Here is a 21,917-nt window from a genome sequence, read left to right as displayed (position 1 = left end):
CGAAGGTTACCCACGGGACGCCCGGCGTCGACCCGCTCGCGACAACGCGAGACGACGTCGCCGCGAGTCAACGCGACGAAATATTTGTACTGTCGACAAAGGAAACCGTGTTCGTCGATGCCGATCTAAACGGTACTCTAAAGAACGAGGAACGGATAGAGGGGCCCGCCCTATCGAGAGGAGTCGCTTCAGTCTTACCGTTTAAAGGGGTGGGGGGGGGGGTGGCGAGTGTGTGTGTGTAGCAGGGCGGGCCTTCGTTTCTCGATTGAAAATGGGGGCCGATCGATCGATCCGATCGACCGACCGATCGACGCGATCGTGAACGGAAAAATGCGCCGCGAGTCGGTTCTCTCGTGTGTTCTCGGTGTACGTCGTGTGCGTGTCGAACGAGAACGAAGCGAGAAGAAAGCGGCGTGACACCCATCGCTCGATTGTTCACACAATTGGCGGGAAAAGGAAAAGAAGTCAACGACCGAGGAAACGTTCCTCGGAAGAATCGATACTCACGGAAAATCGAGCGGCTTTTGCCTTCACCGGTACAATGTACCGTGCACGGATCGAAAGAAGTCCCGCGAGGCGGGGACTCGCGTCTCGTCTACCGTTCCGAGTTGGAAAGAAGGCGGGCGGGACGGCACAGGGGCAAGAGGGAGGGTCCCTCGCTCGCTCCGCCTACTCGGGCGACGCGGCCGAGTAGCGCTCGTCGTTTCTTCCTTGCCCCCTGATCGATTAGACCCAAATTTTTTCCGCGGGACTTCTCGTCGACCGTGGACGGTACGAGAGCGCTGCGTCGACGGTTCGAGGTCAACAGAATCGACGAATCCGTGTGAACAAAGGACCGTCGAGTTCAACGCCGCGTCCATCCGCGTCCATCGTCCGAAATTCGTCGAAGAGAGTCGTTCGAGTCGCACCACCCTCCCCTGACCGTCCCGTATTCTCGCTCTCTCTCTCTCTCTCTCTCTCTCTCTCTCTCTCTCTCTCTCTCTCTCTCTCTTCCTCTCTCTCACTTTCGCTCTTTCTCTTTCTCACTCTCTCTTTCTCTCTGAACGCCTAGAAAACATCTCGTCATATAGAATATATCACATACGCGTTACCTCTAAACACACTGAAATAAGAAGCACTTTAAGATAGATGTCTACGTGTACCATCGGGCCCAAATCTCGAGATGGACCGATTTTCTCTGCCATTTTTTTCCCCCTCTGCAACGACTCCCGAACCTTTTGTATATGTTACTATTTCATTTCTTCGTATATACGTACTATTTACATACAAGCCCCCGTAACTCTTTCTGGTTACCACTCTCGTAACTTTTCTTCCCCCCGTTTCTGTCTCCCATTCTCCAACATTTTCTCTCCGTGTGTAAGTGTGTGTCTGTTCGTCTCCTTCTCCGAAAACACCTGTCACGCACGCTTTCTCTCCCCTTGCTCTCTTCGTTCGTTCTCTCTCTCTCTTTCTCTCTCGCTCGCTTCCCTTTCTTCCTCTCGCTCTCTGTTTACGTATATTGTGCAGGTGGTGAAACGCGCGTTTCCGAAACGTACGTACAACAAAGATTAGGAATCGGCCGCGGGAAATTGTCGGTGCGGCGACCAGCCACCTTGCCGAACACGTCGCGATCGAGAGAGTCTTCGAACCCATTCGCGAAGATGTGCAACGCGGCGATCTCCGCGATTCCACGAGAAACGATCGCGCGTTCACTCGCGCCGCGAATAACGGGCACGCCCGACGACCGATTCCATTTCACCGTATCGCTTCAGAGTCGACGACCCGAGTATTGTCCCGTGAAACAACGCCACCGATCGTCGGGGCGCGAACGCGCGTCTCCGTTTCGAAATTTTCCCGCGGAAGGCACGCGGCAGTATTACGCGAACAATAAATGGCACTGTCGATCGCTCGCTCGTTTAAATATTACAACATTAGAAAAATCGCAACGCGAGTCCCGACGATAGTCTCTTTTAATTGACTTCACACGAGAAGAAACCTTTTTGCCGTAATACCGCGCCGCGCGCGCACGCGGTTTCGGTTAAAATCGGGCGGAGATCGCGACGTCGCGGTAACGATACCACCGTCTCGTCGATCGAGCCTGGATCACCGTACTCGATCAACGCGAACGCGCGTTCCTTTTGAAGAAATAAAAAAACCGGTGCTTCCTCGGAGAACGAGGACTCGAGATACGATCTCGTCGGCGATCGTTGGCCGAAACGCGACGACCATCGGAGGAGAGACGAGCGTCTTTCCGATTGTACGCTCCGGTGTCGGTTCGTTGCGACACTCTCCTTCGTGGACGCGAATACTCTCGGTAAAATCTCCGAGACTCGATCGACGCGCGTATACCGGGCGATTCCGACGGTCTGCCAAAAACGCAACCGAGGATTAAGTGATATAATATTTATATATTTATATATATATATATATATATATATATGTATAAGACCGCAACTAACGCGCAACAAAACCGGACAAAATACAGGGAAAGTCAGCGCGCATAGGGTCGAGACGACCGAGGCCGAGTTTACGTTTTTGTTCTCCACATTTTTTTCTCTCTTTCTCTCTCTCTCTTTCTCTCGCGGCTCGACGACTCGAGCACGCCTTACTATACAGGATCGGAACGCGCAGCGGATCCGTAGAACGGCGTCCCGGCGGCTGGCGTCGCGTAACAAGAAGCTGAGTACGACGGCGGCGGTGAGGTGGACGCCGACGCCGCCGACGACGACGACGACTATGACCGATAGATGAAGCTGCAGGGCGGCGTTGGCGGTGGCGGCGAGCCGCCCGTCATGGCGATCGGTACGAGGGTCGGCGAGGGTGACGAGGAGGGAGGTGACGGGGAACTGGACGATACGCTCGAGGGCGGCGAGGGCGACTCTAGCGTCCTCGGGCCCGCGAGTTCACGGTTCGACTGTCCCCCGGATGTCACAATCGCGTTACGGCGATTGCGGGCTGGCCGTCCTAAGCTCCGGTGACGGCCACCTCCCTCCTCGCTCGTTTCTCAGAGATAAACCTTCTTCACGCTGCGGGTGGTCGAGAACCCGTCGTTGCGCCGATACGCGTCGCCCTGGTGGGACCGTAGGGTCCCGAAGTTGTCCCTCGGCCCGCGGAAACCGTAACCGTCCGGGAACTGGAACAGGGTTTCCGTCGGCGTCGGCGGTGGTTTTCGCATCGTGCCCTTCGGGGAGTGAAGTTTCGGCGGCTGCGGGACCAAAACCGGTTCCGCGTACGTCACTTCCTCCTGTGGCAGTAACTTTGGCTCCGGTGCTAGCCTGCTGCAACGTACGCGAGTTATCGTCAACTTTGTACATTTCCGTTTCTTTTCGACCGTTCGAGAAACGAGGAAGACCGTCGAACGCTCAACGCGCGACAGAGTGGACGCGAATCGAACGATTCTACCCTCGAGTGCTTCGAGCGATCGATCGTTCCTCACCTATTGACGTTTTGGCGTTGCTCGAAGTACTCGTATTCCGTGTCCGGATACGGCAGATTGTCGTCCTCGTCTTTCCTGCATTTCCTCCCGCACAGGTAACCCGCCACGAAGCCGACCAACAGCGCCGCCAACGCTCCGGCCACCACGGCCATCACCAGCGTTTCCACGGAGTACTGCGGTGGTGGCGAGTCCGCCGCCGACACCTCTGGACCTGAATCGACCGGAAAGATACTCGAGATGACGCGGCGATTCGACCTACAAACCTACCGATACCAAAGTACCCGTCTAGCTACCTGAACTGTCCTGCTCCTCGTCCTGCATGATGTTGATGATCTCCCCGCCCTGTCCCTCCTTGTTGGGAATCATCGAGTCCTGCGGGAATTTGTTCTGGTTCGCGGAGATGGCGCCCACGCTTCCCGCGTCTTTGTTCAGGCCCTTGCTCGGCGGACAGGAGGCGTGCAAACCCGTCGCGACGCTCTGCAGGAATCTGCTGGCGTCCGTGGCCGCGGGCCCCACCAGTGCTCTGCATTTGCCCTCCACCTTGTCCCAGGCGCAATAGGGATCCTGGAGGGCCACGCACTCGCCGCACGACAAGATCCTATCGCTGTAGCAACGATGGAGCCTCAACGCCTGGACCTGGCTGTCGGCGATCACGACCAGTCTGCCGTCCTCGAGGCCGTCGCCCGCCTGCGAGGCTCTCACCACTTTTATGCCGCGCACCGGCACCGTGGACGGGAAGGCTTGGATCTCCTCGATCACCACCGGGCTGACCTTCAGGTAAGTGTCCGCCGACTCGGCGTTCACCGCCTTGATCACCTTCCCGTTATCCGTGCCGATGAACAGCACGTCGTAGGTCTTGCCACCGGGTGTCTTCACTTGGGGATCCACGGCGATCTGGGTGAACCTGTAGCTGGTGTTTCGAGAGACGTTAGAAAATTAGACCCACGAGAAAACCTAGAGTCGCGCGAGATTGTTGTAACCGGTACTCTCGATCGAGGCTATCGTCTTCCCGTCGCGTTGCAACGTCAAGGACCTCTGTGGCAACTTACTGAAAACTGGTGCGTATGACGATGGGTTGTCCGAAGAAGCTCGGCACCAGCTCGTCCATGAGGGAGTGCGTGTGGATGAAGTTGAGGGTCAGGTCGGGCAGGGTGCGAGAGTCGTTGGCGCACTGGCCGGGTCTCGGGTCCGGGACCTTGGTGCTCTGCACGGGCAACCAGTTCGAGTTGATGGCGCTCTGCTCCTTGAAGTTGCCCTTGAAGGTGTCGGCGATGTCCTGCAAGGAGAAGGCGCACACGGCCGAGCCGCTGATGCTGTTCACCGGGGTGGTGAACGTGCCGTATATCAGCTGAGCCGACTTGTTCCCGTACTGACCCGATATCAGCTCCGTCGTTGATTCTGCGAACAACGCCCGTTGTAATTTTGCGCGAAATTCTACGCGCGCGCTCGAGGTTCGCTCGCGACCACGTTCGAGACGATTACGACGAGCGGGACCACGACGAACTTTACGTCCCTCGGTGTCGTTCCAGCGGGCGCACCCGGCTTTTCGATAATCGATCGAGCTCGCGAGTCGATCTCCGATCTCGGGGAATCCGACCGATCGATTTCACCGACGAGCGTTCGGTTCGCGCGATCGTTTCGCCTTGCACGTTCGAAACGACCTAACGAACCTACTGACAGAGTTACTCGGTTTCCTCCTGGGAGACACCCTGTACCTAGACGTACGCGCATTCGCGTATATTCGTCAAGAGCGACAGCGAACCGAAGAACGGAACACCGAGTTTCTCGACGAAGTCACGGGCAAGTCTGTGTTTCATCTTCCGTACCATTTATATTAAAGTATACACGCACGTTTCTTTTCTTCGAAATCCAACGCCCCGTCCCGAAACATAATCGTGCGGTCGAACAGTTCGAGAACGTGACAAACGGAGATCGATCGCGAACGCAGAATCTCTCGAGATCGTCGAACGAGTCCAGGATCGTACTTACGTATTTCATTGAAGTAAAAAGGAAAGTCTCCGGTGACGGAGCAATTAAGACGGGACTTTAGGAACGAGGTCCACCTATTGCGATACCGATGCGGTCCGCCTCGATCGTATTTACAGACTCTCGCCACGCGAGAATAAACGGTCTGCAACGCGAACAGAGAAAAACGAAGCGTGAATAGATTTATTCCCAGTCCCCTGTCCCTCCTCTCGCGAGCCGTGGATCGAGTCGTCGCCGGTCCCTTCGATAAGATCGGGGGTCTCTCGGCCCCCCTTGGATTCACCGCGACCCGACGTTACGCGCGCACGCGCGCGGAGCTGTACGTGCGTCGATGCGTCTTCGTCGGGCGCGAAATTACGCGCGATGTTCCGGCGAGCGGAGAAACTCCAAGTCGGTGGCACCTCTGTCGATAAATTGGGCTCGAGATACGCCCCGTGGTACGTGCCCCGCGGTTGTAAAATTTTCCGCGTCGCTCGGTGAAAACTGCTCGCGGTTTCGGAGCGGACTTTCGGAAGTTCGAGTCATCCTCCGTATCGAACGTTCGCGGAGAGAACGAAGAAGAATTCTACGAAGGGTACGCGAAAGGGTAACAGAAATCGAGTTCTAGTCTCTTTTTCGGAAAGTTCTGTTCCGAAAATTCAACGTCCGGATCGTACGATTCCCTTTACGGAATTATAAAAAGTATTTCTAAGCAAAGATCGTACCGGTGGGAATATCCCTTTAAGGGAGTCGAACGACCGAGCGTTTTATCGAGGGAATCTCGGCGACCCGTTGACAACGATCTCGCGAAGACGAAAGACGGGAGAGATTTGCGGTCTCGTCGCTTGGAAGGTCAGCGGGTCGCTCGAGGCGAAGAAACGGGCACAAATGGAGGGGGATGGTACTCGGGTATCCCGAATCCCTCGACGGTGCAGAATTCTATCTTCGAGCGAGGAATTACTCGGCGTCGAGTCGCGTCGCGTCGCGTCGCGTCGCGTCGCCTCGGCCGCGAGTAGGCCGAATCGACGTTAAAGTTCACGGTTGGAGAACTTCTGTCCGTTACAGTTTCGGAAGGTTTAATCGTCGCCGATTTTCCGGTCGTTTCCCGAAATGGATCCACGCCTCGCGAAACTAATTGCGCAATTAAGCGGCGCGAACTACTTACCTTGCCGCAATTGATATATTCCACGGCGGTCTCCCGGAAGAAGAAGTAGACGAAGTCTCCCTGGGACATGGAGCTCACGAAGTTCGGCGCTGCAATTAGAATGCGCATGCATTACATGGCTATTATTGTTATTACGCGGGGCCGGCGGTAAATGGCGGCCATAAAGTTCCCTTATAAATAAACGAACGTGATAACTAGCCGTGCCCGGCACAATGGACGGTGGCGCTATAAACTACACAGATAACGGGGCGCCGGTGGCTCGAAAATAAAGACGCGTCGTTCGTTGGAAATTCTCCGGGTTCGCGAGAACGCAACCCTCTCCCCTGGTCCGCGCGCGCGGAACCCCTTCGAGCAAACGACGAGGGGCACGGAACGGACGGATAATCCGACGTTGTTTCCATCGGCGTTATCGATTCCCCGTTAAAAAATCATTACACCCCTTTCGAAGCCGTTTCCAATTACCGCCCCAGCTGGATCTAACCCGACGTTCAGCCGGCGGTCGTAAAAATCAATTTTACTTTTCGCCCCGGCGCGGGGCGCGTCGCGGAGCGCGCGCGACAGCTTCTCCGCGGCGCGGAAATAAGCCAACTACGAATACGTAAGAGACCCTTTTATTTTCTCGGTTATTCGAGCGCTGTCGCGCGGTGAAACGACGCGGTTCTCTCTCTCTCTCTCTCTCTCTCTCTTCAGTTTCCTCTCTCCCGAGCTCTCGATTTTTCTTTTCCCTCTCCTTCGCTCTCTATTTCTACCTCGTCGCGTCGTTCGTCGCGCACAAGCGCCCGATAAAGTGGGAAAACTTTATCGATTTATTAACTTGACAGGGTTTTCATAAGCTTCTTAGGATTCATAAAGTAATATTAATCTCGCGCGCCGCGTAGGTATATCCGAGCGAGCCGGCCCATAAATTTTCTGTCGTTTCCTCACCCCCCCTCTTCTCACCGCCGATCCATCCACCGTTCCACCTCGTCGTCCAGCTGTCTTTCTTTCTCGCCGCGTTTAACCGCGACCTCCATCGAGACAAAGTGCCGGGGAAATTCGCGGTGGACGAGCGGAACGAGCGCGGAGTGAGCGGAGATCGAGAACCACCGCCGCCATCCACCCCACTCCACCCCACCCCTTTCTTCGATCCACCGCTTCTTTCGCTCTTTCCGCGCGATTCTTTCTTCGATTAGAAAAATGCTCGACGTTAACGCGGCTCCGTTGGCAAAAAGGCGTCGTTTCGTCGAATCCCGGCGGGACCTCCACGGCGACGAGGCGTCGCGACGGTTATCGCGAACAATCGTCCGGCAGAGAGGGAGAGATTAACCCCCGACGTGAAATTTAAAATTCCTCCCGCGCTCGACACGCGACTTTCTCGCGTTTCGTCTCCGCGAACGTCGACCGGAGATTTCGATGTTTGTCCCGTGGCGACCGGGCGGCGAGAAATTCCGAATAATCCGAAAGGGAGCGCGAGAAGGAAGGGATGATACGATGGGGACGGAGGAGAAAATTGAATTTTCAACGAACGGAGGGAAAATCAATATTATTCAGCGGGCGGAGAAACTTGATTAGCGCTCGTAGACCGTTCAATTAAAATACTCTAGCGGACGAGTCAACCCCGTGGAACAAGGCGACGCGAACCGAGGAGACGGTCCCGAGACACCCTGAAACGTCGCGGTCGAACCGCTGCTCGTAAAAATGTCCGTTCCTTCGCGTTGCGAGGGTGCTCGTCAAGCCGGGCTACCCGGCTCGTAATTCTTCCTTACGGGGGTCCTGGATAAAATTCGACCTTTCGGGGCTGAATTCGCACGGGGATCGTAACTCGCGTTCCTCGTGCCGCGACGTTGGATTTTCTCGGGATGTCGATGGAATTTACAAACTAACGCGAAACGGTCGAACCGGTCCGCGCGAAAAGAAACGATCGTCGAACGAGCGCGGTCTTTGATCCGGATTAAAATTCCCCATCGACGGAGACGTATTTCGTCGGGGAGATACGGCGGCGGTGGTGGTAGCTGCGGCTGCGGCTGCTGCTGCTGCTACTGCTGCTTCGTCATTACACAGGTATGGAAGGGCCGCCGCGGAATAATCTCCGCGAGCGCGGAGCCTGCGAAATCCACGTACACGCACGGTTAATCTCGGAATTACGCCCGGTGGATTAAAGCTGGCGCGCGACGGTCGTTGCCGCGGCCGATCGCGACGTTTCCGTGCAATTTCTCACCCCCCGTGGCTCCGAGCCAGGAATTTTCAAAGTCGAGAGAGACCTACGCTCGGCAGGCAACTTCTACCGTGTAAATACCGAATCGAACCGCGGAGCTTCGACTTTCGCGGAAAGCGAACCGTACGACCGTAAGCGGGCCAAAATTCCCGGTGCAAACGGGGTCGTGGAGTTTCTATGGCTCGAGAACGAGACCGGATCGAACACCGACGAAATCGCGCGCGAGGCTTCCTTTTTTCGGGAAACGCGTATTTAAAGATTCGGCAACGGCTACTGATCGTTTCGTGTACAATATCGGCTGTTTACCCGGTCGGTGAGTTCTCGAGGAGCGCGGAATACGCTTTGAACGTTCGGGATGGAATTCGCGAGGCCAGGCATCGGTTAGCTCCCGATGCAATTTCGTTGTTCCAGGTTTTCGTATTATTTCGAGCCGTAGGATCTCTTCGATCGCGTTTGCACCGGGAATTTTCGTCCACGGTGTATAGCAAACACCTCGAAATCTTCGACCGGTTCCGCGGCGCGATAACGTTTGCATAAATAGCGCGTAACCGTTTCGCGACTCGCTGAATCCGCGCGAAATGGTTATTGTAGATTATCGACGATCCTACGAGCGCCAAGAAATTCCGAACGATACGGAATTTTCCCCGACGCGACGGTTTTGCGAAATTTTCCGCGATAATTCCGATCGGATCGAACGCGAATTTTTTCCATCCGCGATAATTGCTCTCGCGTTTCTTACAGCGGACGCAAAGTTTTCCTTGCGCTCTCCGAGAAGGTTCGCGGTGTTATACCGAGCGATAAATTCTTTCGAACGACCGTGCTCCACCGACCTCCTTCCACCATCGAAAACACTCCGGCTGTTTACCCTCCGTACCCACCGAGACCTTTCCGGCCTTATTTTAATTTTTAAACGCTCGATAACATCGACGTTCCGGCCGTCGATTCGTCATCCGCACCCCCTTACGTCCTGCTACGCCCTCGAAACGTTTTTTAATTTCCGAAACGTTTTCTCGACTCGGGTTCCTCGTTGGAACCCTGTATCGATACGGGCAATACTCGAGATCGTTTTTCGTTTCTCGTAATTCGAAGGTTTCTACTCTCGGCAAGATATTATCTTGCACATTTCCCTCGCGAGATGGTCCATTTCGAACGTAATTAATCGGTACTCACCGTTGAGGCTCTTGGAGTCGTACTGCTCGGTCTGCAGCGGCTCCCTGTAAATGATCGGGTCCATGCCCGCGAAATCGGCGACCGTGCCGGTGTAGAGTTCCCCGTCCACGTAGACGAAGGTGCTGTTGTGACGGGGATCGTAGGGGCACATCGCCTGGCCCCCCTTCGCCTTGAGCATCGTGTAATTGCCGGCGTGCACGGCGTAATCCCGGCACATCGGCTTGAACGCGTTCGTCGCGCACACCAGCAACGTGCTCGCGTCCATCTTCACCAGAATGCGAATGTAGTTCTGGCAGTTTTCCTCCGGCGTGCCCTTAACCAGGCACATCTTCACGTCGACGTCGGTCGAGTACCAAGTCAGCCTCTGCTGCTCGGTCAGATCGGTCAGGCTCAGGTTGTGCACGAGATTTCTGTAACGAGACCGAGAGGTTTTCCCGAGATTGAACGACGCTCCGGGAATCCGAGGGCCCGCGCGCCTTTGTGCGCCGACCGGTCTTTTCAGCTTCCGGTCGAATGGCCGGAGCGATTCGTCGAACGGAGGATCCCGTAGACGATCTCGGTTCGACGATCGTACAATCGAGTCGATTTGTCTCTCTCGCGGTTTAAATTTTCGGCCCCTCGAAACGCCGCGCTTTTGTCGCGGGTTAAAAGGTTACCGGGCGGATACGAGCGGAGAAAGGTAGCCGCGTCGAATTACGTCTCTCCCCGAGTTCGTGCAACGCCGAGAGCTTCCGTATTCCCTCGTCCCGACTTTTATACGGCTATTTCTCCGAGCCGGGTTCGCCATTTTTTTCCCACGCGAAGAAGATTCCCCGATCCGGTATTAATCGCCCGGAGAGAGAAACAGAGAGAGAAAGAGCGAGACAGAGAGAAGTCTCGCGCGTCCTTTTGCTTTTTCCGCTTATCCGGTGAAAACGCTGCCCGTCGAATCGACGACGAAAAAAGTCGATCGAAAGATCGAACGGCGGAACCGCGAAAGATTCGAGCGGCGTCCCCCGGATCCGTTTATTACAAACGGGTGGAGGATTTATGGCGCGCGGCTCGAGATTAATATTCCTCGACCGGTTCTCCCCCGTTGGCCATTTTCCGCGTTAGCTCGCGAACCGTTCGCCGCGACGTCGACGACGATTTAACGTTCCCGGAAGCTCTCGACGGGAGCGGGAAGCGGTGTACGCTTACCGTGCGATCTCTCGTCGAACGAGATCTCGACGCGCAAAAAGTGTACCCGGGGCGATGCGAAAAATCGATGGAAACGATCGGGGGACGACGATTCGAGGACGACGTACGACCCAATTATCGCGAGCGAAGATAATCGATCGAGCGGTCCGCGATTGGACGAAATCCGGTGACCCGGTTCCGTACACGCTACGAGACGAGCGGTGGATGTAAACAAATCGACGCGCGACAGAAGCGATCCGCGGTTTCCGGGTCTCTCGCGTATCTGGAGCGTGTATTAAATTCGGTGTTTGCGCGTCGAGTACTCCACGGTACGGTAACATCTCCCGAGATTCTCTCGCCGGAATGACTCGTTGTCCGGCCAACGGAACGAATAAAAATACGAAACGAGTTTGCAACGAGGCGAAGGCAAAAGGACGCACTGGCCGCGATAATTGGATCATTTTTCTTCGGCCCTTGCCGCGGTCGTCCCGAGGAACGGTCTCTCGTCTTTTTTTTTCTTTTGCCAATTTCGAGGAAAAAAATTAGAAAGCGTACACGCTTGGAGAACGTCGCGTCGAATTGATCGCGTTTCGATCGAGATGACCGTTGCTCGAGGGGAAAATTTCGAGCTCGGTACCCGTTCCGCGGGAAAGCCCCGTCGCGTTTACACGTTCCGCGCCGTATCTCGCGTTTTAATTACGACTAACGTCTTTTCTATTCCGTGGAAGGAAGTTCCTGTAACGATCCGCCCGGTGGAAAGTCGCCGTTGCCCGGTGCCATGGTTTTGCAGCCTCGTAAAATAAAGCGCACAAAGAAGTTTCTAAATAAAGTTCGACGATCTCATTAACAGGGAAGAACAGCGCTCGGTGGCTCTCGGAATTCATCGTCGAAGAGAGGCGAAGGAAAACGAGAGAAGGCGAAGGAGAAGGAGGAGGAGTAGGAGGAGGAGAAACGGAGGTAGATAAGACTCGGAAGAGAAAATCCGTGGAAACGAGCTCTCTCGAAGGAAAATACTCCGCGCACGTACACATCGCGAGAGAGAGAAAAGGGGGCCCCCCGAGCGGGTGGACGGACGGCGATCGCACCGGGGCCCTCGAACGAGCAGCAAAGAAGACGAAGAAGCGGTCCTTTAATTAAAGCACTCGCTTCGAACGAATCCTCTATTTACCTTCCGCCGACCAGAAGATAGTTCCCGTCCCGCAGCACCAGCCGAAAGTAGTCTGTGTGCGTCTCGTTTCCCGTAAACCTGAACACATCTTCCGCACCTGGAAAAGAAAAGCAGAGAAACGCCGGTTGGCTTTTGTTCCGTCGTTTGAAAAGTGGAATTATCTTATTCATCTAATTAGCCGGCCCGACAGCCCCCTCGGCGTCGTTCCTTTTGCGACGAACCCGCCCGCGAACCGACTCGGTTCACGGAGACGCAGACCGAACAACGAACGACGATAGCCGTCCTCGCTCGATCCTTCCTTTGCTCTTCGCGTCTACGGGCCAGGAAGTCGGCTTAATAAGCGTAATAAGTTCCTTTCGACCACGGGCCCCGAAGAACAAAGCTTCGATCGATCGTTAACGGATCCACCCCCGGCGATCGAGCATTTCTTTCTTTTTTCTTTTTTTTTCCTACCCCCAGGAAGCTACTTCATTATCCGCTAATTACCTATCTATTAGTTTCAACGGGTCTCTCGGCCGTCCACGGGATCGATCGGCCTCTTACTCTCGCCCCCGGAAACCCTTCTACTCGCGAGCGACCCCCTCGCGCACGACGAGAGCCCGCGCGTTCTCGTTCCGACGGACTACTCGGAAATTTCGTTGTCACGGGTTTCTCCGGGAACAATATTTTCCCAACTGGTCGCGATTGGACGGGGAATACGTAACTCGGTAAAATTGCGAGCCAACGTGCTTCGGAAGTTGTTAGCAACTCCGGACCCGATTCCGGCTAAAAATTAATAAGAACGAAAATTGGATTCGCCGGGCGTATTTCCAGCGACGTTCCCGCGCCCTCGAAATTTGCCTCGCGGATCCAACATCGTTCGGACGTCTTCCCCAACCTGGCCGAATTTTCTTCCCTCGGAAGATCTCCCGCTTTTGTTTACAGAGATCCCCGCGCAGCGACGACGCTCCGTGAAAAAGCAATTCGTCAAAGTCGGCCCAGATTGCAAATCACCGAGTGGAATCCGCGGACACCGAACCGTGCCGTCCGAGCCAGATTCTAATCGACGTCTCTCATGCCGCTGGCATAATTATCGGGGTGTTTCCGCGTTTCGACGTCAGTCAATGTCGCCGGACTACTGGTCTCTCGTATCCGGTGGATGCAATTTAGGTCGCAGATAAGCACGCAATAGCATCGACGGTAACAATGAGCGGATGCTACGGTGAAGTGGAGGGGTGGTTACCATTATGGAAGGACCGCGCCCTCCGCGGGTGCCATTCGGCTCTCGCCTTCGCAAGACGCTCGGTAAAGCAATTAACGTAATTCCGATCGACTTCCAGCTCGACCGTGGAGACGAGTTTCGTTCGCGGTCCTTTCCTCGTCTTCGAAGCTCCGTTAACCCTGCCGGGTTCCTCGGCCCCTTTTCCGACCCATCGAGCCCTCCACGTGCATTATTTTTCCACCAACGCGACGACACGCTTTCTCGACCCTCTCGTTCCATCGCGGAGTCAAGAGCACGAGTTCCATACGTTCGGGACGTTTTCAACTCGTACGTCTCGAGCGTCGTTGCTCCGGCTAAAGTGCCGGTACAATCGGCACCTCGAGTGCAAAGGGTTAAGGTTATGCGCAGGAGAAACGACCGCGGTCGAACGCACGATTTCTCGAGACTCACTCGAACGGAATCGGTCGCGAGGCTTTGAAATTTTTCGCGAATTTCCGGAACAGTTTTGAAGGGAGTTGCTCGCTCGGAGGGAACTTTGGCGTCCTCTTCGCGTTTCCGTGGAACTTCGTTTCGTCCGTTTTCGGTTTCTCGGTCGTCTTCGAGATCGCCTGGGATTCCAACGGCCGGAGAACACACCGTGCCGGTGTCTCGAAGCGCTTTCTCGCGGAAAACGATTCTCCGCTCCGGATTCGCGACGCTCGAGCGACAAACGCAACGGGGCTCGAAATTCACCCGGCGATTATCTATCGTTTCCCAGCAGGCAACGTCTAAAGCGCAATTAACGCGACCCTCTCGACACAGGTCGATATCGATGATTCGACGCGGGGTCGTGGTCGTGTCCCGCATACGCGATTGGATTCGGGCCGCAGATATCGGCGCGGAATATCACCGGACGAACCATTATCGGAGGGATCGTACGTCTTGCGCTGGAAACGAATTAACGTCGCGTTGTCTCGTGTTGGATTCGAGGAACAGAGAGGGAGATTTCGGGATGGAAAATCGGATCGAGATCGCATCGGAGACACGGTCGTACAATTTTCGAACGGAGAAACGTTGCGATTGCTTCCGTTTTCGACTCTCGAAACGAGCGTTTCCTCGTTCGACTAGAATACTTTGGTATTCTCTCGGTCGAAGTTAAAAACTCGGGGATCTCGAACACGGGAATTGGAAGAACGCTTTAACCGTAAAGCATTCTTATCTTCGTTCTTCTCCTCCTTTGATTTTAATTTCACGGAAGAACAATGTACCGCGCGGGTCGAAGGAGACTCGGTATCCGAGCTTCGCGTCTCGCGCGAACCCTCTCTTTTTCGCGCGTCGTCGGCATCGATAAGAGATAAGGACCCGTGCAACTGGTTGCTCGCGTTTACTCCGCGCCGATGGAAACACATTGTGTGTTTCGTTAACTCGAGAACGCGGCCATCCACGATTCCCTTAACGACGCGTTTCGAAAGATTCCGTTCCACTCGCTCCGAGAAATACTCGGAGAATCTTCCCGCGTAATTATTTCCGTCGACCATCGCCGCGACAACGAGGAATCGCGAATCGTTGAAATTCTTGGCGACGATCGAGACGTTGCTCGTCGAAGGGTCGAGTCGTGAATATTTCTCGACCCGGGGACAGTACGAGAGGAAAAAAGAAAAAAAAAAAAAAAAAGAAAAATTTCATCGGGTTTCGAAATTCGTCCGAAAGCGATCCACGGAAGTATCTCTCGAGATGGACGACCGGCCGGAAGTGGGTTGAATATTTTCCAGGGCGATATTTACGAACATCGCGTAGAGATATCGATCGATACGGGGAGCGGAAACACCGCGGTCTCTTTCGCTGATTGGCTCTGAAATTAAACGGGGCAGCTTGTAACTCCCATCGGTCCTAGGGCTCGCTCGCTTATCGCTTTCCAAAATTAGCTGCTCGATTGCGATCGTTGCGCGGAGGCCATCGTGAAAAGTCGGACGATCCGGGTCGAAGGGTCGCGGCCGGTTACTCGGTTCAATTTCGAGCTCGCGCGTCGCGTTCCGGAGCGAACTCGTTCGTTCGATCGCGTCTCGACGCTTGAAAAATTCCTGCACGGAGCTCGTTGTTCGATCGAGGCGCGTTAACGCGAAAGTGAACGATCCGTGGCGGTGTTTAGCATCGACAGGATCGGGAGCGTATCGCGGTGGGCGTCTTTGGCAGCCATTTGCGGTCAACGTCGAGTTTCCCGCAACAGGGAGTCGGTGATATCCGTGAAAGCCGATACAAAACGCGAGCCACCGAGGCGAATATCGGCTTTCGTAGTTACCGGTCGGAACGTCGCGTACCGACGTCCACGAGCCACGAGGGGTCCGCCGCGACAATCGTAATTGCACTTTTTAACGAGCGACCTTTCGGCCCGAGCTTCCAGGCGTCGCACAAAGCGTTTAAGCGCGTTTCGCGGCCCGCCGACGCCGACGCCGACGCCACTGCCACCGTCGCCGCCGCTGCAGCCGCTGCCGCCGAGTCGGCGCCTCTTCCTGTCCGGTTTCGTTTCGACGCTTCGTTTTCTAGCGTCGGTCGCGCGAGTTTCCCGCGCGATCTTTGTCCACTCGATCTTGAAAATACCCTGTACGGTGCCAGATCGGGCGCGAAGAATAATTGTTCTTTAAACCCGACCGATGGCGATTTCGTTGGAAATCTCTATCGAAGGAAAACGTTCGCGAGGAACAGAGACCGTATCGAGGGCGCTCCAGCGCGGACTCGAGACTTCAAAGAGGATTCGGGGGGAAATTCGGGGAAAAGTTTCCCTGACTGCTAGCTGGCCGAGCAACAAGAATAACAGACGAGATTCGAGATCTCGGGGCGCACGAACGAGACTCGTTTCCGATATAAATGTTAGTTATAAGTTATAACTTACAACCGAAGATAAGTTTCTCAAAGGAACGGCGGGTGTATGGGTCGGTTAATGGGCGAACGGTATAGCCGAACGTCGATCGACGCGTTCGACGTTCAAAGGGTACAGGTGTTTTTTGCGACCCCCTCTCGTATAGCCTAGGGCTCTCGGAGCGGAAGAACGCTCGATATTTCACGGTATCTCGAGCGGAGGCTCGGCCGTCGAATCGGGGGCCGCGTCGATCCCGTGGCAGGTACGATTGTCCGCGGAACCGGTAAAAAATTGACCGAGGTGGATTTGTCCGGATCGGGGGTCGCGGGGGGTGGGTGCGGTGTGCCTCGAGAGGCGAGGCCACAAATCACGTATATAAGTTTCCCGTGGCGTATACCGTGCCGTGAAAGGAAGGCCGCGTATTCGGAAATATTGAACGCGTCCAAAGTTACGACTCGGGCCGTCAAACTTCGCCCGATCGAACTTTCCCGAGATCGTCCCCCCACTGCTCCTCGGCGCCTCGACGGAGGGCACGCGCGGCGAAAGACGTCAAAGAGAGAGAGAGAGAGAGAGAGAGAGAGAGAAAAGGCCCCCTCCCTCCCTCGGTCGGTCGAACGAGCCCGTGGAATCCTCGAGCGGATCGTTGCCGAGGCGAACGTCGGCTCGCAGCCGCGCGATTAACACGGCAAGATGGAACGCCCGGGAAATAGCAATTAAATGCACGAGCCTGGGCCCGAGGTCGAGCCATTCCCGGTGCCTCCGCGTCGATCATCCCGTGCTACCCTTTCGCGGATCCTTGCTCGAGTAATTCGTTCCTTGGAGCGACTACGGGCGGTAGTTTCGCCGCTCGAGCTCGCGAATCTTCTCTCGCGAGAGGAATCGAGACTAGCAGGGAACGGGCGTGTCGCCTTCGCCGAAATAACGCTTTTTTCCGCGAAACGAAGAATCACGATACGCGTCGATAGCGGGGATAACTCGGGAGGGAGAGCGACCCGATCCGTGAACGGAAACCATTAATTATCGCGCTCGTTAATTTCGATCCTAAGACGATCCTCTCGGGTGGAACACCTTCGCTGAACGAGCTGGCCGAAAGCGGCCACCCGATAACCTTGCGCCTAAAATAGTTGCTTCCTCGCAACGATGGGGAGAAAAGCTTCCCTCGGAGATCTTTAGAATTTCCTGGATCGACTTATTTTGATCCAGCATCGATAAGCCGCGAAGGAGTAAATGCACGGAGGACCGTCGCATCGAAAGGGTCGGAGGAGCTTCGAAAATTGATCCGATTTAATTCCTCCCACGGGTGAAACGCGGTAATCCAGCTCCTACGTACGTGCATCGGGGGAAAAACCGAGGGAAATAAAAGAAACGCGCGCGCGGATATCATCGATCGTTCTACTTACTCGCCGCTCGAGATCCGACGCAACTTCGTTCGAGCCATCTCGTTAGTTCGACAGGTATCCGGGGTAACTTTTCCTTAGACGGGAGAGCTTCCCTTCCCGTTTGATCAGCCGCGACCGGACGAACAATTTCGGAAATTACGTCCCCGTGAGCCGTACGCGTAACTTTGCACGTCCGAGGCACGGTTACGCGTTCGTTCGTGGCCGAGTTCCCGTATCCCGGAGCTACTCTTATCGAGGACTCTTTTACGAACCGAGTCCTCCTTTTGTGCTCCGAGAGAGGGTAGCGAAGAACGTATCCGTTTCCGTTTACAAAGGAGGGCTGACGGCGCGGCCCGGTGCGGCTCGGTACGCCGAACCGGGGCCCCGAAGATAAGAAGAAACGCGCGGTGAATTAATAAAGAGAGAAGAGTCGGCGCTTATCTTCCGATTCGATCGTCTGCGGGGTAGATGGTACGCCATTGGCCATCGAGCGTTCCGCTCGTCCCCGTGAAGTGGATTATCTCCTCCGGTGGCGGCTCGCCACACGAGTGGACCGCGCGAGTCCCGGCCGGTTTACGCGCGAGGGGGTTCGCCGGAAGGGCCAAAGGGAAACAGAGAGAGAGAGAGAGAGAGAGCGGGAAGCAGAGAGACCGAGTGGCGTTACGTCGAGCGAAAGTCATTAAAGTTTCGCACGTGCCAGGGTGACGGCACTGCCAGGAACGACCCTAGGCCATTATTTTTTAACGGTCCCCTCCCCCCCGCAGCTACCTCGCTCTTCTCCCGGCTACGTTACCACGCACGCACACACAGGTGGAACCGCCGCGGTCTTCGACCCGCGGTTAAACCATGACTAATGAACGAGCCCATCAACCCGACCGAGCTTTTCCCGCTGCTTTTATCGCGGCCGAAACTGCGCGAAAAAAGCTGCCTCGAGTCGCGGTTTTCGCGCCGCACCGTGACGCCCGAGATCGCTTCAATTACCCTCGAGCTAAAGACCCCGAGAGCTTCGCGGCTGGGAAATCGTACGATTGAACGAGCGAGCTACCTTCGCCGCGTCCTCCCGATGGATTCTTCTCGCTTCTTTATCGCCGAGCGAGAAACTCTACGGATTTTTCCCCTTTCTTTTTATCCCCGGCCGTTAATGGAGGACAAAGAGGATTTCGGAGACCCGAGGATTCTCCTCGAGGCCGAAACGCTCTCCCGAGGGAAGCTTCGATCGAACGGAGCACGATCGACGATTCCGGGAACAACCGGCCGATGGAAGGACGATTCCTGGACCGAGAGCCAGCTGGCGTTCCTGCGAGTTTCGCCTCGATCCACCACCTACCCCGCCACCGTTTTTATCGACGGTATTGGCCGCTGTCGATCTCAGTCACCGTTCTCAGCCAATGGCGTCGATGCCGGTAGACGGTAACCACAGGCGTAGGCACTCGTTGACCTTCTTCTCGCGAACGGACAGTAGCACCGTGCGCGAAAAGAAAGTGGATATCATTGTTGCACTCTCGCGCACTCTTTGGTCTTCGAAGGTCGAGGGAAACGTCCCGATCGATACCAGTCGCGATTGCTTCCAGAGTTCCACAGAGTTCGACGTCTCGACTCCGCGCAGCATCCACGGAGGAACGCGCGCGGAGAATAACGATTCGTCGAAGCCGTTCGGTGCGAGAAGACGCGTCTATTCAACGGTTCGCGCGGATTCTGGTTTATTATCCCCGCGTACCAACAACACGGCGACGAGGAGGAGGACGACGACGACGAAACCGCTGCGCTGCCTCTCGTAATTTAACTTTTAATTAAATTAGACGCGGTTGGTTTTCCGCGTGCACGCGTTCTCACGTGGATCCCAATTTTCTTTGAGGAGACCGTCGCGGGAAACGGACGCGGAACGCGGAGATATTCCTGAAAAATTACCTCGGCACCGGTGGAACCGGCCAGTGTTCTCGAGCAGTCATGCGCGTCGTTCCCCTCTACCCTCCCCGCCCCCACCGGGGGGCGTCACGACGCGGAGGCGTCGCGTCGGAAGGGCCTGCTGGGTGCACTTCAATTTCGTTGGGACAACACGTGCTTCCTTGGCCGAGGCAATCCCGGGAGAAACGGTGAGCCGGTGGTGAGGGCCGGGGGTAGCGTCGGGGAGCGTCGGGGTGCGTCGCGGGGAGGACGCGGGAAAGAAAAAACAATCGAGCCGAGAAAGATTCAAATCCGACGGGCGTTTCTCGGAGGTAATCGGGCCGTGCAGGGGTTCCCGTTAAGGGGGACGCGTTTCCGTCGGCTACAATGGCCCGTGCACGAACGCACGAAAACGATTTCAACGACGACGAGGAGTTTCTCGGTCGATTAAACGAGTCGCGTTCCCCGTGTCCCGAAGGGACAAATTTGGAACGTTCAACGACGATGGTAATCGGTCAACGACATCGCGCGAACGTTCCGTATCCGCGCGTACCGCGTTCGTTTCCCGCTATCCCTACGAGATACGAAGCTGGCTACATCCGTTGCCCGCGCGTATGGCGTCCATATGTTACCGACCGATTCTCCGAGTGACCCATCTGTTCTACGAATAGTCTTGCTTCTTTCCCTCGTTTTTTCCTCTCTGCGGACAGCTCCGTGGAATTACACCCACGACTTCCTCGTCGAAAGATCCAACAGTGATTTCCCATAGTACGAGTCGGAGCGCAGCGAGAAAATTCTTTCCCCGTGTTGTCGGAGATTAAACGCCCGGTCGTATAAATTCAATTTTTCTATAAATATCGAACCGGATAAAAAGTTATCGGATAATTATCCGACCGGTAAATTTCCCGTCCAATTACTTTCCGTCGACTCGAACGAGCAACGGAACAAAGTTGCTCGTATTGTCTGGAATCGAAAATATTACGGCTTAAAATTCAGCGTATCGGTCCAAGGGAAAAAAAGGAAGAAGAAGAAAAAAAAAAAAAAGAAACGTTTCCAATGGAGCGGATCGTTAACCCTCTTCCCAGACACCGTGCTCGATGCACAAATGCGGAATACATCGGGAGGGGGGAGACGGCGTATCGACGCTGTCGAGCACGTAATTCCGCTCGGAGAGAAGGGCCAAACGTTATCGGAAGGACCTAACGATCCGATTCTGCCACAATGTCGTTACGTCGTCGCGGAAGACGTTCCCTGAACGTTCCTTGCCTCGTATTTACCTTTTATTTTCCCCGCTTTCGTTCCCCGTCGAGTTTACATCGCTAACGAGGGACACCGATCGAAGCGTCTCGTTTGCGAATCGACTGGACTCCAGACCCTCCCCTCCCTCCTTTCCTCCTCCGTTCTCCCTCCTTTATCGGACGTTGCCTTCGAGCCCTTTTCGATACGATCCTGGAGCCGTTTCCGCGCGGCTTACGATTTCGTTCCCAACGTTTTTTCAACGCCCGCTTATCTCCGCCGATTTGCGCGACCATCTCCCGCGGCGCGAGAATAAGCATCGAGGAAGAGAGGAAACTGTTTCGAGACGAGAGAATTCGATATCTACGCGCGCGAGAGAGAAAGATGGCGAATTAAGGCACCAGAATTGACTTTTACGCTCTCGATGTTGTTTCTCGCGTTCCTCGCGTGCAAGCTATCCGCGCGGAGAACGTTGACGAAAGCGATCGCGCGCTCGACGATCGTTCGGAACAGGGTAAAGCAAACGCTGGTAAAATGTCGAGAAGGATGCGCGCGGACGCCGCGTAAAAACGGTAACGCGTCGCGAGCGCGGTGACATCGTTGATCGAAAATCCGTGGATACTCGATAAACCGAACAAATTGCGATTGCTCTGCGAATTTACAATAATTCGACGAGGACCGAAGCGGCACGGGCATCGCGTGTGTACGCCGCGTAAATATTACAATTTCCAGCGTTGCGCGGCAAATACTGTATTCTTTAACGCGGATAATTTCACGACTCGGATATTTTATACTACGGTTGCAGCGAGAATTTGGCGAGATTGCGCGATAAATATGTTTTAAATTATAACGTACAAGCGCGTGGTTTTCGGTGTTCGCGGAATTAATAAAACCGGGACGAAAATACGTTACAGTTCACGGAGAAGCATTCGGTGCATCACTGTCAGCGATGCATTCGTTGCAGCCCTCTCGGCGGTGCAACGCGCGTGAACGTGCATCGACGCGCGTCGTTCGTGTACACGTATCCCGTGTACGAGAACACGCGCGCGCGCGTCTGTACGTTCGCGCGTTCGCTTCGCCGTGATTTAAATAGCACCGACCGGAAATCGCGCCCGTAAACTTCGACCGCTTTTATCTCGATAACGA

General features: G+C 55.2%; 1 protein-coding gene across 4 annotated transcripts in view; it reads right to left on the bottom strand.

The window, feature by feature from the left end:
- Window positions 1–2,444: 2,444 nt before the first annotated feature.
- Sema1a (semaphorin 1a) overlaps window positions 2,445–21,917 on the bottom strand; it is a 174,102-nt gene continuing 154,629 nt past the window's right edge. For 3 of the 4 annotated variants that reach the window (XM_076321520.1, XM_076321522.1, XM_076321521.1), the window contains exons 3-10: window positions 12,236–12,332; window positions 9,910–10,319; window positions 6,546–6,634; window positions 5,405–5,546; window positions 4,465–4,813; window positions 3,709–4,325; window positions 3,416–3,626; window positions 2,445–3,257 (exon numbers count right to left, since the gene is read on the bottom strand). In XM_076321520.1, coding sequence (XP_076177635.1) covers window positions 2,984–3,257; window positions 3,416–3,626; window positions 3,709–4,325; window positions 4,465–4,813; window positions 5,405–5,546; window positions 6,546–6,634; window positions 9,910–10,319; window positions 12,236–12,332 — 2,189 coding nt within the window. In that variant the 3' untranslated portion in view covers window positions 2,445–2,983. The remainder of the gene's footprint in view (window positions 3,258–3,415; window positions 3,627–3,708; window positions 4,326–4,464; window positions 4,814–5,404; window positions 5,547–6,545; window positions 6,635–9,909; window positions 10,320–12,235; window positions 12,333–21,917) is intronic. The other variant, XM_076321523.1, reaches the window with a different exon arrangement.

The sequence above is a fragment of the Ptiloglossa arizonensis genome, chromosome 10, assembly GCF_051014685.1.
Source record: "Ptiloglossa arizonensis isolate GNS036 chromosome 10, iyPtiAriz1_principal, whole genome shotgun sequence".
Taxonomy (NCBI): Eukaryota; Metazoa; Arthropoda; class Insecta; order Hymenoptera; family Colletidae; genus Ptiloglossa; species Ptiloglossa arizonensis.
Note: the sequence above shows the minus strand (reverse complement) of the source record. Positions and strands in the feature narration are given on the sequence as shown.